The 19,797-nt window shown below is 36.6% G+C and overlaps 1 protein-coding gene across 1 annotated transcript; it reads right to left on the minus strand.

Annotated features, from left to right (window-relative positions):
- Positions 1-39: 39 nt before the first annotated feature.
- On the minus strand, positions 40-19,035 carry LOC137405279 (biotin--protein ligase-like). Its single transcript, XM_068091508.1, has 16 exons — positions 18,924-19,035; positions 15,839-16,017; positions 14,575-14,745; positions 13,352-13,537; positions 13,024-13,093; positions 10,749-10,809; positions 9,907-10,105; positions 9,159-9,311; positions 6,645-6,789; positions 5,236-5,411; positions 4,821-4,952; positions 3,580-3,736; positions 2,101-2,258; positions 1,514-1,640; positions 988-1,137; positions 40-294 (listed from the first exon to the last, which is right to left on the minus strand). The coding sequence occupies exons 1-16, from the start codon at positions 19,033-19,035 to the stop codon at positions 53-55; spliced, it is 2,418 nt and encodes an 805-aa protein (XP_067947609.1). The 3' UTR covers positions 40-52.
- Positions 19,036-19,797: the final 762 nt, after the last annotated feature.

The following is a 19,797-nucleotide window of genomic DNA, read 5'->3' on the forward strand; positions in this document are numbered from 1 at the left end:
TTTATGAGAATCTATAAAGAAAATTTAGAAATTAAATTTACAAAAAATGAGATTAATAGGTTGATCTCTCTTTGACAGTGATCAGATTGTGTAAGATGTCAAAACTGTTACCATCTGGCTGTACACTAAACACGCTTCCATCATCACTCTGCAATCGTAGGAAGCCATGTTCATCCAATCCGATTATCATAGATTCCTCACTGTTTTGCTCCGGGACATGTACCCTCACACCTGAGTGCATCCAGTGCTTGTAGTATTCATTCATGAACTCTGTTTTGTCTTTGTTTAGCAGATCTAAAATGAAAATGAGCTTGTCATCAATTGTCGCTAACTTTCTGACCCTCAGTTTCAGTGTGGAGCTGCTGAACTAACAATGAACTCTCATCCACAATTATGCAATAGATGTGTTATTTCCAAGGTGAAGTTGTCTACTCATTTTGTGTAGCCTTTGGCAGCCAGATAATAGTTGTTGATGTAAAGGTATTAGCTTCAACATTAAGGATACAGTCGACACAGCTATGGTTGGACACTTAGCTAGCTAGCTAGCCGAGTGTATGCTAAAGCTATTGCTAGCTTGCTAACCAGTCGAGTGTATGCTACCGCTATTGCTAGCTTGCTAACCAGTCGAGTGTATGCTACCGCATTGCTAGCTTGCTAACCAGTCGAGTGTATGCTACCGCATTGCTAGCTTGCTAACCAGTCGAGTGTATGCTACCGCTATTGCTAGCTTGCTAACCAGTTGAGTGTATGTTACCGCTATTGCTAGCTTGCTAACCAGTCGAGTGTATGCTATTGCTAGCTTTATCAGAGAACTACTGGACAATGAACAGAGAATCTCCATACCTCAAAGGAACTGAAGGAAAAAACAAGCTTATAAAATGCCTTATCTCATCGATTCTTATCAAAATATAATCTACCTGCAGTCTACAAAGATGCAACCTTATTAAGCACATGTACTCTGGTCAATACATACACGCATCCACTCACCGATGAGATATTCCATGTGGTTACAGATTTGGCCAGCCAACCATTCCGCACTAACATCTGGAATTGTGCTTCCATTCTGCTCATTGTAATCATGTACAATATCATTTAAATTTTCTGTTGGCTTCAGATTCTTCACGTTCACCCCAACACCTACATTAGGCAATATGTAATGCAGGTAATTCACATTTTGGTGAGCAACAGCGGTACGTCAAAACCAAATTTCATATCAACAATTTGTAACTTTTGTTACAATTGGATTGGCTAAAGTAAAAGCAATTATGGCACGACGTCAATCTTAATACACAAGGTTAACATTGTAATATGGATGTCAGGAGTGAGTCACATAGCAACTGCATGTCAACCTTGCAATCAAGAAATATACAGATTTGGTAGCTGTATCAGACTATGTATAGCTTTACCAATATGTTGGAGTAAATGCGCTGCCAGGTTTTTGATAGCTTACAGAGATATTCTAGTAAAACGGTGCTTTTGTATCAGACACACTCTGTTCAGGTTACCAACATACCTACTACCGCGATAAACTGGTTACGCCAAGTGCTGCATGAAACAATAATTCCTCCTATTTTCGTCTTTTTGTAGTAAATGTCATTTGGCCACTTGACAGAGACTTTGCACTCTTGGCTCTTCAGTGACTGTCCAATAGTAAACAAATACCATTTAAGAACTCACCATGTGAAACTGGTAAGGCAGACTGTGACTCAGTAGAGATATTGTGCTAGTTGGTTGCTATTTACGAACACTGGTACTCTCGTGAAAGGAAAATGTGTGGAATACTGGGTGGCAAAAGGTAACGTGTTCCTAGAAAGCTCGTCATTTATTATTTTAGAAAGGTAGATACATGGTGGGTCACGAATAAGGATAGCCACTGAATGAAATCAATTATTGAGCAATCTTTGGTTATAAGCAAAGTTCAAAAACATTTAAAATCGTTGCGCAAATATCCAGTCCAAGGGTTAGAACACATTTTCCCAGACACTGATTGCATCAACACTTATTTCTCATTTCATGAGACAGTCTTAGATAGAGATCTACCTGAACATAAGTTCATCTGTCTATTGATAATACACTACAAAAAATTATGGAAAAACCTACGGCAGGGAGAAGTGTGGCAATTATTCTCGCTACAGCGACGGCGGGAATTGTCTGCAGAAGGGCAGGCGCTTGACCGAGGTTGCTGGTTGCAAGAAATGATACCTGCATAGAGAGCGAGAGGGAGCCTGCGGGGCTTATCCAAGAGTTGGAACCTCTGCCTAAATCACATAAATATTTGGCACTAAACTTCATCACAAGTTTTACAAAACTGTTTTAAGTAAAAGTATATTTTGAAGTTAGCTTCTTAATGTGCATCAATCAACTAGTTCCAACCTTCACAAGAGAATAAGGCTGTGAAGGGCTTCACGGGTGAAGGGAGCTAGCAATACATGGTGCAATCAAAAATGAGGGGTAGACAACTCCAAATATGGCAATAACTTTAATTAGTATTTAATGAATTTGGAACAGCCCCGCATTACTTACAAAAACCGTAGATTTTTGTAAATCTTGTCAAATGTGATGCTTAAATGGCTGTTTAAAAGTTAAGTCAAACATGAGAAGACAACTCAGGACAGCAATCAGCATTAGATTTCTACTTGTCATAAGCTCATTAGTCATTACTGCTATGATAGCTTAAGAACACAGCAGACACCCCTAAAATGTGAATCTGTTCTAATAACATTTACGTTATGAAGATTTCATTTCGTGCGAACCGTAAAATACGTGTAAATAGCCTAATCCATTCGGAGATCTTCACAAACTCACCCCTTTGGTCCTTTAGGAAGGAAAAATGAAAATTAACTTTTTAATTTAATGACTGTACAGTAAATGTAGTATGACTGGCTTCTATCCATAATTTCTTATTTTTCCTATCACTTTCATTTGGTTTAGGGTCCATGATTCCGGCAATTTTGTTCTAAGGATGACCGTATACATTCATTGTTAATTTGAATAAATTTTTCCGCCTTTTGTCTACACAGCAACATCAATGTTGCAAAAAAATGTATATGACTAAAATAAAGCATAACAAAAATATATCTTTGCTATAATAAAAATGATGTCCGTCTGTCCGAAGCAAGGGTTGCGGTTAGGATAAAAGAGATAAATGGTTACATTCAATGAGACTCCAACTCGTGATTTCTAGCTTGATAGACTGACACATCATATCGCTGAATAATTGCGGAGCTCGTATTCTCTGTGCTTTATCAACACACCTGATGATCTCCCACTAGACTGCCAGGGTACTAGTACATATAATAAAATATTCCTATACGTCATTTTCTTTTCGACCACGGCAAAAAAATGATACTTTTAATGCTATGGGCCATTATTCAAATCAAATTTGAAAACTTGTACTAACTTGACATTTTACGTTGTATGGAACTTCTTATGTGATGCGAAACAAAAACGTTGCATAAATTCTTTACATTATGTGGAATTTACACAAAAGGAGGCTTAACTTATAGAAATGTTTACTGTAAAAGTGAAAAATTCGGGAAGTTATTTTGCCAAAAAACTTAGACTAAATACAGTACATACCAACACCAGAGAATTGTCGGTGGGCGATTGCCACCAACCCAAACTTGGGATCATAGATGGAATTGAATGGCTGAATGAGGAGTTGCGTGGATGCACAAAGCTCTTGGTAGAGTAGGACATTTCCAATTACATTGCTAGTCAAGCTCTCTTTATAAACCTGAAAAATGGCAACTGTAACACACGCCATGTCTATCTCTTTAGTCACCTGCAGCAACTTGTCAAGAGATTTGGTAACTTTTCAGCATATTTTGCATAAAGAATGCAATGGCACCTAATGTATAATGTTGGATAGGCCAACATCACCATCTACCTGTGATGAAGTTGATTGACAGTTAATTTGGAGTAGGTATACAAACAATGATCGATTAACGATATAAAAATTTCATCTCAAGATGTTTATCAAGTTTAAATATGTAATTATCATGGTCAACTGTAGCACAGAATATTGTAAATGAGAAGCTAGCAACACAAAGGGTAGCCAATGTGTGATATTTATTAAGTTAATTTTAATTCGTTACTTTTAATGAGCTCCACTTTCTTTGCTTGTTAAGGGGGTCAACCGTAAGTCAAGGTATGACTATACTTGCTAATATTGAACTAAACAAACGATATAACAACGATATGCATTTATTAAAGGAAGCTAGACAAAATCTAACGATATTCATGACTAATTCTGTAAAGCTCTATGGCTAGTCATTGTGATATTAAAACCTGGATACGTGTAAAACATAGTTTTTATTTTTTTACTTTTAAAACCAGTCGGCAAATACACCCTCGCACCACCACTCTAATAATTAGCCAATGTTAGATAACCCAAATAGGGAGACCATTGTTTCGGAAATAATAATCTTGCTCAGCAATGCAGTATGAAGAGAACATCAAGAGTGATATGATAACCTACGATATGCACTCCTGCTAGCCACATACTATCACTTTCCTGCCAACTACACATACCCGCCGACTACACATACCCGCCGACTACACATACCCGCCGACTACACATACCCGCCGACTACACATACCCGCCGACTACACATACCCGCCGACTACACATACCCGCCGACTACACATACCCGCCGACTACACATACCCGCCGACTACACATACCCGCCGATTACACATACCCGCCGACTACACATACCCACCGACTAAACATACCCGCCGACTACACATACCCGCCAACTACACATACCCGCCAACTACACATACCTGCCAACTACAAATCTGCCAACTACACATACCTGCCAATCGAATGATGTCACTTTACCAGGTTTTTTAAAGGAAAACTCAGAAACCTTATCAATGTTCAGAAGGCAATTGTCAACGCGTCCAAGAGAACTGTTGGAAACATGAGAGAGGAAGTCCTGCGCCACCTGCACATGGAAACCGTAAAATCCTATCAATACATTCCTGCATGGATTTGACAGCAGCTATGCACACAAACCTAACCTGTCAGCAATGGCTCCTATGCCCACTAGAAATACATGGACACCATAAATTTTTCAATTTTCACAAGTGACAAAGATCAAATACAAGGTGTAGTCTGAGCATGAATGTTTGAAAAGAATTATTTACACAAATCATGAAATCGGTAGAATTGATAAAATATGGTTTTCATGAGAGATGGTTACATATTGCTACATATGGATGACATACATTATCAGCTGGGCAGTAGACCTGACAAACTGTTGCCACTGGTTGACTGGCATTCGCAGCCCGTCTAATGCCAAGACAATCCAAAATATGAATTGTTATCGGCATACACCCTGTCACATCCTCATTCAGATACGCTTGAGAAAATATGGCCTTTCCTCCCTCCGGGTGAGTTGCCTCTACAGCACCAAATCGGTGTTATCGTAACTCTTACAGTGCTTCAAAAGGACGTAGAAATTTCAACTAGCATTACTAGCAGACAGGAAAAAGATCATCTGATTTGAGTTGTGATCACGAATAATGCAATAATAATTAATATTAATAATTAATATAATAATTATATTAATAATTAATATAATAATTATATTAATATTAATGTACGCTGAAAATTTAAACAAACAAATGCGGAATTATTAGCAACAAGTGTAGTGCTTAGGTCATTCTCCTTTGTTTCAACCTGAAATGTTCTCAGTAATACGACGCCATAGCATCGAGACAATGATGCCCTCGCATCGAGACAACGATGCCCTCGCATCGAGACAACAATGCCCTCGCATTGAGTACAACGACACTATCGCATAGAGTACAACGACGCTATCGCATAGAGTACAACGACGCTATCGCATAGAGTACAACGACACCGTCGCTTAGAGTACAACGACACTGTCGCTTAGAGTACAACGACGCCGTCGCTTAGAGTACAACGACGCCGTCGCATAGAGTACAACAACGTCGTCTTATGCAATGACATCTTTGCATAAAATGTAATAACATCTTCACATAAAATATGACATGGCCATATAAAACAACGACATAGTCATATAGAATGCTATGTCGCAGTATAGAATACAACTACATCATTGTATTGAATATAACACAGATACAGTTTGAACCAAACACAAAATGCAGTAATTGATGCGAAGTTAATACGAACTGTTTTTAATTTTGAACTCAACCAATTTAATAGAGTAGTAAGCCTTAGACACACTTGCATTGGAAACGATATAAATAAACATTTACAATTGTTTGTACATCGAGCCCTTCATGTCTCCAGGCATGTGAATCGAGCAACCAAAAAATTAGATTTTAGCCAAGTCCTTTTTGAAAAAATTGTACTACATGTATTTAGAGGAAACAGAAAGAACTTTCAAAACCAATAGCAAACGCTTTTTCTAATGCTTATCCATCGGTGATTAGTATTAGATTTTCGCCGATTTACAGCAAATGACCATTAATTATTGACATTGAACTTTTCTCCATCTGACAGCCTTCATAAAAACACTTTGATGAGCTGCACTTGAATATCTAGGTTCTAAAAGGTCTCCAACAAACTTTCTAACAACATCTCCAGAGGTAGTCTTACAGTTATCTAACAACTAAGACCTAGCTAATGACTTCTGACAAACACCAACCCAAGATAATAGGATTCGATGTCTCAGTCTTAGCCAGGATTGACAAGGTGACGCCTTCCTTTTTGCTGATATCACTCTCATAGCAATGCTTGTCAACTGGTACTAAGGACGAAGCACTGGCTGCTCCATATGTCACCTTTAGTCTCTGCCAGGTAGATTAGTGAGGTTATGAGAAGATTAACAAGGAGAGACAGCAAAGTACCTGCTACAGATGGTGGAAATAATAGCTGAGGAAGTAAAATTGCGACTTGCATAAACAGTAGCATTTATGTTATAGGGCTTTTACTTTTTAAGAACAGTAAAATACGTGTAAATTGCCTAATTCGTTGCAAGATCTTTCCAATCTCACCATTTGGTTATACAAAAAGGAAAAACTAGACTTAACTTTTTAATTTATGGGCTGTACTGTAACTGCAGTATTATTAGTTTGTATCAACAACATTTCTCTCTTTTTTGACCATCTTTACTGGTTTTATAGACTATGATTGCGGTAATTTTCCAATGAGTTGATGGGGAATGTACATCTTCGATATCTATTTACAGCAATTTGTTTGATTTTTCTAGACAGCAAAGTCTATTCAGCAAAGTAAACCTAAGCAAAACAAAAAAATACTTCACTGTAAATAGAGCGGTGTCTACCTGTTCGTCGTCTATCTTTATCAAGGAGTTAAGGTTGGTATAAAGCTAATAAGACAGACGCTGTAACACCTGCGCCAATCGATCAACTTTAAGAATTTATGAACAATTGCGCAGCTACGTATATGTATTCTCCATTTTGTTTACAAACAGATTATCTATCACGATGAACTAAAATATCATAGATACAACGGCACATGAATGTCATTTTTTTTCTTTCACATGTGCGACGAGATATGTTACCATTCAATCCGATTTGAGAACTTGTCTTGACTTCACACTTTATATACACACTACATTATAAACATATACACCCTATATGGAATTTTTTACGTAGTATGAAGCAAAAACTTCACATAAATTTTTTACGTTACCTGGAATTTACGTTGTAGAAGGTATACGTTATAGGAGTGTCTACTGTATGTGTTAAGATATGCTATATAGCAGTAGGTCGGCTATTAAAATATTGACACAAGTAGGAGAGAGAGTATCTCAAAGTATTGATCACTAGTTAACGTGCTGGCATTCCCCTGCGCTGTGAGAAATTGCTAGGTTTAGTAACTATCGTAAAACCTCTAATTGAACGCCATGGTGCTCTACTTTTCAACCCTTTTTCTTTATTGGCGGTCAATTGGAGGAGGCGTTCAAATAGAGGCTGACAGTGTATTTTTCAAATGGCTCGTCAGAATTTTAGGCGAAGCGAATGTCGCTTCTATTTTTCCCTTTTCTTCTGGTGGACAGATATTAAACCTTTTGTATGCAATAAATCTGCTAGCTTACCTCTAACTTGTCAAAGATCTTTAAATAAAATATCTATTGGGAAGCCGAGAAATATCTCTACCAGTTGTATTAGATCGCTTGCAATTAATCTGCGATGACATTATAGCATGTGCCTAGCTTAGCAATTTGTTGAAGCTTAAAATTTTCATTTCGTTTTAAATTTGAAGACATTTTTTATCTTATACCTATGTTTAATAATGTTGCATAAAAGCTCATTGTACTCATTGATATGTTTGCTACAGTTAGCAGCTACAACTAGCTTTTACTGTGCAATAGAAGAGGAGTTACGAGCGTCGATCAAGTGTAAGATCAGATAACCGCAATTATGCTATCAAATACTGTATGCTAAAAATCTGCAAATTTATAAGTTATATAATGATAACCTTTTAAATACTGCAAATATATATTCATGAACAAGTGACATAAACGAACCATACTTACAGAAACAAAAATTAACGTTCTTAAATTTTTTAGCTAAGCAAAACTTTTACGCGTTGCATTTAGCGCAAATGCAACGCGTAAAAGTTGTGCTCGCTAAAAGTAACCTCTGGCCCAAAACTAGTCGTTCATCTACCACCGTAAATGTAAACCGTTTTTTCGTAAACATGTACTTCGAAGTATTAAGACCGTGTTAAACAAGGGACTACTATTAGCTTGAGGCAATTATTAATTATTTCTATGGCGTTCCATCAAAGTTGTAACAAAAAAGGATGAAAAGATTTTGTCAATAATGTCAAAATGGCAGTCAAATAGAGGTGGCGTTCAATTAGAGAGCGGCGTTCCATCTTTCAATCCTTTTCTCAGGGTGGTGATCAACTGGAGGTGACGTTTAAATAGAGGTGGCGTTCAATTAGAGGTTTTACGGTATTTATACATATTATTGTATATATATTCCAAACTGTGGGAAGGGAGTTGATTGGCACAGGTGTTAGAGTGTTGGTCTACCAAACAGAATGTTATGAGTTCAAATCTCGTACGATGCAATATTTTCTCTATTGGCTATGGCCTCAGATGAATGGATTACTGTAGTAAAGATTGTAACAGCATACTTGAAGCTTTTATGCATAAATCTGGACATAATGACTGTGTATAACTCACCCGCAATGTGTCATCAGCTGCCTCTTCACCTTGTACTAAGTCAGCGCGAGTGCAAAACATCTCATCAAATCGTGAACCGATTGAGAGAACACTGCCTCCATTGTTGAAATATTCTGCAAACCTTTCGTAGACCTCGCCAGATCCTTTGCGAACCTGAGGTATGAACAAATGGCCCTAACTAATAATGCTGTGAATTGGAGTAATATTAATTTTATGTCTTCCAAGAAAGGTTAATGTTCCAAGAAAGCAGAGATTACAAAAAGCAAGTTAGTCTAATTACTAATTGTGCAACAAATTAGAACTAACATCAATTGTTTTGTTAGGAATCCATGATAAAACTCATCAACCAGTTCTAGATATCTAATTATTATTTAGGTTTACGCAATCAAGAAAACTTTGCAATTATTAGAAATAAATTTATTATCAATTTTTTACTCTCAATTTTTGGTTATTAATTTCCGGTTATCAACCTTTTGTAATAAATTTTTGTCATAAATTTTTTCTATTACCGTTTTTCTACAAATTATTTTGATATAAATTTTTTATAAGATTTTTTAAACACATTTTTTACAAGACTTGTTTAACACATTTATCAATTTTTCTAACACATTTTAGTCATTTAATTTGTTTAGCACACTTATTATCATTGTTTTGGCTACCATTTTTTGGCTACCATTTTGTGGCTACTATTTTTTGTTATCAGTGTTTGTTATCAATTATCGCAGCTAATAAACTTAGCAACACCCACCGATTGGTCAACTATGACCAGAAGTTCACAGAATTTGGCCCAATTGGTATTCAGAGCATCATGATTGGACAATCTGTATATTATGTGCCAATCAGTGTCCACCCTGCTTTCCAACAACATATGATGGATCCGTGAATAGACTGGCTGAAATGACTCGTCTGCTCCTACGTAAACCAGAATGTTGACGACAGACGCCATTCTGCAATGAGAAAAGGTATTACAGCTTACCGGGTTATGACAATTAACCTTACTAACCTGCCAGACATGCAGCCTATACCGTGTGCCAACGCGTACCATCTATTCATGAATATGGATACAAGCCACCAGACTTGCGGTTAAAGTTCTGCTATTCACCATATGAGCAAGGTCTTTCAAACCAAATATTAAGTTTCTTACAAAGGAAGAGCAAACTGAGAAGGCAGCGCCTAGGTAATACATCAAAGACCTTGATACCTTGTGATATAACCATGCATTTTCAAGTACGCGTAAATGTTGAATAGATTTTATAATAAATCATATGTAAAGACATTCAAATTGAATAAGTGAGCATTCAGTTCTACCTAGGAAAATAGCTAAAATGTTTAAAAAACGTGAAAATTGATCTGATAAAATTGATGTGAATAGCAAGCACTGACATCTAATAGAAACTACACCTATTCACAGCCACCCTGACTCACTCCTCCACACCCATCTTCTGATACCAGCACTTCGATTCCATCTGCTTCTCCACTGACAAGTTACTGCAACTCCTAAATACGGCTCTTAAATTACCTACATAATCTCTCGGCTATGTGCCGAACAAAGTTCTGTGAAATATATAAGCTGAGTAAGCTAATCATTACCTAGAAGCTCTGTCAGGGGTTTTTCCCATCCCACCCTCAGCGGTTGGTGTTGGCTCTTTGGCTACAAAATTTGAAGGTTAACAAAATCAATATCAAGTTGTCAGCTGAAAGCCTATTCAATAAAATAACACACTATTCCTGGGCCTTAATAGACTCAAAACCATCACAATAAATGTTTTGTTTGTTGGTCTCTCGTATGTCCAGTTATAGTGATAAAATACGCATGCTTGCAGCACTTGCTCGCATTAGAAATTGAAATGGAATCGAACTGGAATTGAACTCTGAAACAGAGGTTTTGAAGGCAGGCGTACTAACCACTATGAAAAGTAGCCACATTATGGAATAATCGTTTGCTTACTGCTAGTACACTGGAGGATCATGATTGCGTGAGAAATCACGATGCGTATTGATTATGAGTACAGCGCACCCCCAGGCTGCAGCGTTCCTGTTTAACCGTTTTTCGCCTTATAATGTGAAACACGATGTTTTTTCATCCTTTCGTTACACCATTTTTTCACCATGCGACAACAAAAATGTCTCTCGAAATTAAAAATTGGCAACCTGTGTGCTGCATACGTCAGAGTCACGACGATGCCGATATGCTATTCGGGATATCCCTCCTAGAACGGGTGAAAGAGATACGATGCTCTCACAACCTCTCTTAGTTCAGCATTCACAACCTCTCTCAGTTCAGCATTCACAACCTCTCTCAGTTCAGCATTCTTTGTGTTTCGTAAGACGATTAATTAAAGTGATGATGAAATTAGGGTTTAGTTTAGTAAAATACTTAATAAAACTTAGATTTAGGTGTGTGTGTATATGTGTTATATGTCTGTCTCAAAGATAAGAACCCTATACGGTACGTACTGTACATTGTAATGGTATATTTTATTGCAGATCATAACCACTAAATACACTAAAGTTAGTGCAGGTAACTATAATTTCTAAGGTTAGTATACTATTTTGCTACTAATTTTTAATATGTACAGTACGTATATATAATTTTGATGCTCTTTATCAGGAGGTGTTTGCATTAGATAATTCCTATGAGTTTCTATACCACTCTATACTACATTTTCGCCTTGCGATTCCAATAGCAGAACGAATTAATGTCGTAGGGCAAGAGTCCACTGTACAGTTATTCCAGGCCGTGACAAGCTGGCCACGTGGCTTAATAGCGGTGTGCTTGGCTTACACCCATGCCTCCGCCGAATGTATCGGTTAAATTCCTGTGGTGTGTGACTTTTTCCCAATGCTCTTAGCTGGCTTTAGACAGACACGGTTCTTATTACAGTCAAGATAAAAATATTAGCTCAAGTTCCTAGCTCGAGTTACACAAATTCATTGAGTAAAGAAACTTAACCAATGGCAACTTCATTACCTGCCACTGTTTATAAGCTGTTTTAAATCTTAAGGAATCTCTAGCAGAAAAAGTAAGAAATGTTTTCAACAATCTGTTGTAGCTATGCCTCGAGCTTTCAAGTATATAAATTATGCATTGGCAGGACACACAGAAATAAATAAATACTTTCATTTAAAAGTTGGGATGGTAAATGTTGTATATGTTGATTGAAAATAAGTTTTCTATGCATGTACCTTTTTATTACCTGTGCAACGCCGGGTATTCACCTAGATATACACGAGTTGAACTTTAGAAGTCTTCACTTTGGAATAATACAACCATTAACTATGGCTTTGAAAGCATCTACTGCCTTAGCACTGAGATATTGAAAAATCTGCTCAAATTAGAAAATAAACAAATGAACAAATAATGATCGACCGCCAGGTCTACAAATTAAACATGAAAGCTACGCAGATGTTCAGATGCCAGACATGTTTAGCCAAATGTTTAGCCACCGCAAAGTCTTATTCCGATTTAAGTATAGACACCAAACAAAAAGAAAAATGGAACAGCTAAAACCATATGTAATCTTAGACAAAGCTTAGTGGTTTACATAATCAGCTGACGGGTCAACAGTATTTCGTATTTAAACAGAAGAGGTAAAAAGCTTAATGACATGTGACAACAATGAGTTAGCATGATGAAGTAAAGTGACTAATATACATACTTTAACCATTTAAACACTCCGAAATAATGATATATTAATAGTGTACAAGATGGGATAGTGGAATAAGAATAGGAAAGATAGATCTGTGCTTACATGATCAGATTAACAAAAAATAAGAGAGTTCCACTAACAAAATCAGGTAAAAGGAAAGACTAAGTAGAAACTGTACCAGAAATATCAGGTCAAACCAATCAATGAGTACTTACGCAAAGCACAGACCATGGAAGTACCACTTGAACCAGAATAGTCCACACTGCCAGCATATATTTCCTTACCCTCCAACATACAACAATAAACAACTATACAGATTGTATGGAAGGAATGACGAGTACTAGGCTTATATATAGTTGTATAGTTAGTTTCATAGTTGGTATATAGGTTTATTTGTTGATTTCTCTGCGTAACCTTACTCGTTACTGCTTAGAATTCATGTAAACATTCTGGAATCAACTTCAACTATTCCAATGGGCACAGCAGTGCTGAACCAAAGTGATATGCAAGGCCTCTCTGAAATCTACTAAAGGTACTACTCACTGGGTTCTGTAAACCAGAACGCTCCATCACCGCAATACTCTCAATTCGAACCAGACCGGGGACTTGGTGTCGCTGCCCTGTGAGAAATTGGTCTATAAATGCTAGGTATTGAGTCAAAGTACATCGGCATACCATTCCAGGCGTGGCTCCGGATAAGTAGGCTATTTGAGTGCAAAAGTTGGGTATCTAAAAGTAGAGAACAGTTTGAGGATCCTGAACATGTCATCATATCAGACCTGAAATGTTCAGGTAAACATCAATGGGTCATGGGTGGTGCTCAAAGGTTACCTATAACTTGGGTTCAGGTATGTGTTGGTATTAAGGGGTGTGTGTATATTATTTACATGTAATACTATTAGTGCCATTTTGGACAACACTGAGATTAAGTATCAGCAAGTCTAACGAAGCAGCAGCCATGAAAAAGTTGAACAGATCATTCTCGTTCTAACACTTATCGACTACAGACCTCAATTTAAATCTATGGTGAAACACCTATTTATTTAATTGGGAAAACCACATGTACCAGAACAAAGATTTAACTCTAAAACATTGTAAAAGGATACTGAGTGTGGTCAGAAGTACAGGTTTGATCAGAATATAAAATACTACCATATAGCAATTAAAACAGGTAAGCTCATCTACATGACATTACAATATTACTTAGTAAGCCATAATTAGAACAATGGTTACCAATTACACATACTGAAGCAGTTAGGAAACCAATGACTATACTATCACAAATGTGGCAAAAAATCTTATAGAACTTGTTGCGGCAGAAAACCTAATTTTAGTCAATTATAATACCTAATATTTTAACACCAAAAAGGAATAAAAATATAAAGCTGTTCCAGGTCTAACGGTAACCAACTATTGACTTACCATATGCTAACATCAGCATTGCTATACATTGTTCTATCCTATACAGTAGGTTTCTGTATATCACAGTAGAAATATTCTGCAGATTTTGTAGTAATAACAAAACAAGCTCATTTACATGGAGTGCAACTGCTATATTGCTGTAGTACAAAGAAAAAGGGACTTACATTACCAGTGGCTTAACAAACATTTGTGTGGCAATACACAGAGTAAGTGTTTAATTCGCTAGTAACGATCTAAAAGATACGAAAAAAGCAAACACTTGCTAAGCTTTGCCTATCCTAATATCAGTTCAACAATGAAACTAGAGAATCTACAGATGAAAACTGAAAGACTAAGAGTTATACCCATTCTGAGTCATGACCTTTGCTGCTATCATAACATTGGCTGGTTGTTAGCAGAATATACATATCCTGTTGAGGGCGCTCAGTATTGTTGAGAATTGGAGTGAAAGCTGGGAGGTTGACTACAGTTTTCTTCCCAACTGTGACATACGCTTCATCCGTCTCTTTAACCACCTGCAGCAACATGTCAGGAAATTTAGTAGCTAAGGAGCACCGCCTGCTTTACGATAAACAAGACATGCTAATTGATTACGTTTTAATAAATAGTTGATACAAAAACTGAGTTAAAGTTCAGAGAGTCTGTAAGTGGCTCTGGCCTGTTATTCGCCATTTAAAAATCTTAAAATAGACACATCAAGGAACAGTTCAACGACGAAATTTAAATCATGATTTTTTTCAGGAAAAAAATCACGATTTTTATAAGTCCGCAAAAATCAGTGTTTCTTGGCCGACAATCTTGTCTTGACATGTGTGTACACAAATCTGTAAACACTTCTCTGTCATGACTTCGCAAGTGTAATGAAGATAATTGATTGCATGTATAGCGCAAAAGCTACAAAAGGGCCTTTGAAGTCTGGGCATATGCTTTTATTTAGTACACCTCAAAACAGGATTTTTTCATGCCAACCTTAAATCTTAAAATAGACATATAGGAAAATAATTTAATGATGAAAGAACAATCAAATAAAATTATGGCAGGGGGCAGTAAAAAATTATACAGTTACATATTATGGTATACTACATACTACATAGTTTTTAAAAGTAGGTGCTAGTTTTTTAATATTTCTGGCAAAGTATTTGATAGTATCTATTGGTATATGTTTTCATGGGAAAATATATTACAATGCTTCTAAAAATAGCCTTGTTTGCACATCCGAACAACATATATTAACAAGGGCTGTGCCTACCTTTGACAGAGGCGTAGGTGTTTTTCATCTAAAACCTCTCAAACAACATATTGATTGGGTTAGTTAACTCACATCTTCCATCGGGTTAAAAAACTGAAGTAAAATTTATAGAAGAACGGCTAATATTTTATGAAAACAGTGCTTTCAATATTAATATTATTAGAAGACCTTTTATGTAAAGGGTTAAGGTAATTTCTTATTTTTGGTATCCACTTTAACTTGTCAGTTACGATTTAGACATGTCAGCTGATGGGTCAAGCAAGACGCCTTGTGATAGGCTGCAAATTGTGAGCACACGACTACGATTAGAATGCCTCATATTGAAACAAATAAAAGAGCATTATATTTGAATACTTCACCCCATCTTTTAACTCCAGAGGAATAGCGGTTGGGCCCAGAGTCTTTAGTGCAGCAATGACCGAGACATTTTTCGTAAGAACAACCTTTAATATTTCTGAGAGTTCACTAGACTGGACCGCTGTATGTAGCCTGGAAGCATGCCTCCAAGAAACGTACAGACTCGGCAGCAGGAACATTTCTGCAAATAAACAAAATTAGTGCACTATATAAAAATTAAAAAAATAGAAATATAAAAATATATTACAAAAACAATCGTGTCAATACTGGAGGCATTTCTCAAAAAAATTGGCTAAATGTAATAGCACCATGACAGCATGGCATAGCTATCCATTTTTGAAGGTGGCATGAGTTTCCCATCTCAAACCTTTCAAACAGCATAATTATTGATTGGGTTAGTTCCTCTGTGTTAAACAAGCTGAAGTAAAATTTACAGTAGAATGGCTAACATTTTATGAAAATAGCCCTTTAGTGAGTTTCTATTATTAGAAGAACTTGCTGGTCGTTCTTACTAAATCATCGGCCTGAGAGCAACTAGCACTCAGCAAGTCACCTGCCGACACTTGGCAGATATATGTTGTTCTTTGTTCTATGTTGAAACCGCTGAAATATATGTAATTATTAGACTTTTCAGAAGAGCATATGCTTTGCAGTGATACAAAAATACAATAATCAGATGTAGCTACAAGATGTGAACCTTGGCTCCTTGAGCCGTAACTCCTAAGCATGCGATATCTTTTCCCATCACAAGTGCAAGAACATCTTTAACCCAATCAAAACTGGTATTATATTAATTCTAATTAAAACCATAAAAAATGCAAAAGTGAAACTTGCAACAATTTTGCATTTTTTGAGCTGAACCTTATTCCCAAACAGTCAACTAGATAGATACCATAAAGAAACCTATCCTAACCATGTTGCGCAGTTTCATGCTATTGTATGGATTCATGCAATACCCATCACTCTGACGTTGGATGATTCATATCCAATCTGGCATTTAGTAATAAATGGAAGAGCCTAGTTTTCACTTTGTCTAGGAAAGACCTTCTGATTTCTAATGCCTTATCATCCCTTCCCAATCTCTTAAGTTGATGGTAGCAATTTATCTATCTGTTTATGTTCTTCTTTCCATCAGGTTAATTTGAACTGATGTCTTTCAATTTGGAAACTAGACTGTCTGCCCGGCTTGTATCTAAATTTACTAAAACTATATTGACACTGTCTGTACACATATTTTGACAGCACTAAACCAGAACTAGCCAGTGAATGATTACTGCGTGTTCGGGCAGTGTGGAGAAATAAAATGTTTTCATTCTTGAATTCAACTCAAGCTTTCCTAGATATCATTTCATGAAGGTGCTCTACATTATCCTAGTCGTAATGTGATTCTCAAATGTAGGAACAGAGACTAGCATTTTCACTGATTGTCCTTGAGCCTTTTAAAAAAGTTGCAACTAAAAATCATTCTTAGATCACCCACGCTAATACAATTGTGAGCCTCAATGAGAGAGCTGCGCCAGACATTATAAGGTAATATATTTACTTTATAAGAGAATAAATAGAGTAGTCTACAGTTTTGAAATCAAACAGAACTTGGGAATAAATAGTTAACTACCGTAACATAGGCCTACTCCTACACTGAATATACCCTGCAATTGGTGTAATGTCAAACAAGATGAAGCGTGGCAAACTTATGTGACAACCTTTATTAGGAATTTGTTTTTTGGATAACAGAACAGAAACCTTCTTATTAAGTGACGATAGCTCTGAGAAGAGCTGAAGAGTATAGGTAACGGCATAACAATTTTCGCTTATGGGTCACATCTGTGAATGTGACTCTGGTGGCCGAGCCCCAGTTGACAAGGAATGATTGCTACAAAGTCCCTTGGTCCCCTAAAATATCTACATTCCTGGCAGGAATGTCTAGAAATGACTAGAAAAATTAAGTTTCCTGTTTTGCTGTACTTAGTGTACATACCAATGCAGTGCCAGTGAATATTCCTCTATATGAAGCAATAGTTATACTATGTATTCTGATATTCTGTTGTTTACATTTGTTCATAACTTCATACTGCTCACACCCAGTTTATTCTACTCATGTTGTGCTCATCTGTTGTCTTTACTAACTCTGCGGAGAACATGAATTGTTCAGTGACTGACATAAAAATGATTTCTATTTGTTTCTCCTAAACAATCGGCATGATTTTACCAATTCTTCTATAAGTCCTTCCATTTTCCCTCTTTGATTTTCAATGTTTTAATTTAAATGTGTTTATTTGAAGTTTTATAATATTTCCATGAGCAATATTTTCTAGTTTGTAGTTTTCAAAAAACTTTTTATACTGATGTACAACTTAGCTAAATATCGATTTAACTCTAACAACCCTATACTACACTAGTGGACCTGGGGGCCATAAAGGTTGATGGTGAAAAAATCTGAGAAATCACAAAGCTTGCATTAAAACAGCATTTCAAATGCTGCCAACTTACTGTCACTAGATAACAATTAGGCATACAGCTATGTATCGCCTACCGAAAGATACTACAACAGATAGCAAAAAAATGACAAACCAGAGCTGCTGGTTATCTGGGCATAAAGCTCTTTGAATTCAGAATTTTCGCTGTGAAATTATGAGGTTTTGAATACAGCAAACCATAGTATCATAGACATTCATGAAATTTGAACAAAAATTGAGTAAATACGGTCAGTAATAAAAGGCAACACTGTAAGAGTTTGTTAAGTAACCTACCCTTTGATGAGATGCAGTGTCAAGTGCGATGGATGGTTTGGTTGCATTAAAATAAGTTATTTCCATAGCTATTGGTTATGTAAACCACCAAAATATTAAATGCATTTGAAGCTTTTAATAGTCCTTAATCCACAGAGCTGCTAGCTTTATAACCTACACATATATAACAACCTACTTCAGCAGAGGAAAGAGAATGCAGTGCCGGTGTGGTAACCAAGTTCATCCAACCTACAATGGCCTTGCAATGTGATCGGAGCAGATGTCAGCATCTGTAAGCTGAAAATTCTAATCTCGCATGAGATTGGCTTGATCTCTTAGCAACCTATTATTGACTCACCAGAGAAGAATATTGGAGGGTGATGACTCGACTTTATCAACGCTTTGAAGCCTGAACCGGAAATAGTTCGGAAGATGTTTCCCCATATGATCCCACACCTGAGAAAGCTCATTTGAGTAGTTTCACTTCATCTTAGCCCACTTCTACTTTACGAGAAGACTACAAAATTTTAATCAGTTTGTGCTTAATGCCTTCTTAGCATAATTCTTAGTTTAGGGCCGATCCAAGCTGCTAGCTTGTGTATGGCAGAAATACTGAGGGCATTTCAAACCAGCTGGGAAACAAAAAGTTGTTGACTGGAAATTAGTTTCTAACACACTAACTTAATTTCTTGATAACTGAAGCTCAGAAATACATTTATATAATCCTCCAGGTAGGTAGGCTACTTCTACGTCCAAACAATCATACTAAGTCAGAATCTATTGCCCCTACAAACCAGAAAATCAATTCAATATCAGAAAAACAAAAATCAAAATAAAAATGTATTTTGATTTCAATCATTTTGAAGACTACCCAATGAGGCTCACATTTCTGTGTAACTATGCAAACAAGTTTTATTGAAAAAATTATACACTTGCATCAATGATGGAACAAAACATACTCTTTCATTTACATACATTCAAGCATGTAATCTGTACTGCTACAATATCATTAACTACACTTGGGGCAATGGGATCATGGCGTGGCTCATAATAACAAAATTGCTAAAAACTATGTCACAAGCTACTCACTTAATGCATTGCTGTGAGTTATTAGGGTAGTGGTTGAAGATGACTTGGAACCTGCCAGTAATAACAAAAGTGATCTACCAGTTTCTTCTGTTACCTATAAAACATGACTTTTTTGAGAGTGTGAAATAAAAACTATTTACTCC

The sequence above is a fragment of the Watersipora subatra genome, chromosome 9 (assembly GCF_963576615.1).
Source record: "Watersipora subatra chromosome 9, tzWatSuba1.1, whole genome shotgun sequence".
Taxonomy (NCBI): domain Eukaryota; kingdom Metazoa; phylum Bryozoa; class Gymnolaemata; order Cheilostomatida; family Watersiporidae; genus Watersipora; species Watersipora subatra.

Coding starts and splice junctions, on each gene's coding strand:
- LOC137405279 (XM_068091508.1), bottom strand. CDS start 19,035: ATGAGCTTTCTCAGGTGTGGGATCATATGGGGAAACATCTTCCGAACT. Junction 13,538..14,574: donor AAGGTCATGACTCAGAATGG/GTATAACTCTTA, acceptor CTCTACTTTTAG/ATACCCAACTTTTGCACTCA. Junction 6,790..9,158: donor CAGCTGATGACACATTGCGG/GTGAGTTATACA, acceptor TCTACCTGGCAG/AGACTAAAGGTGACATATGG.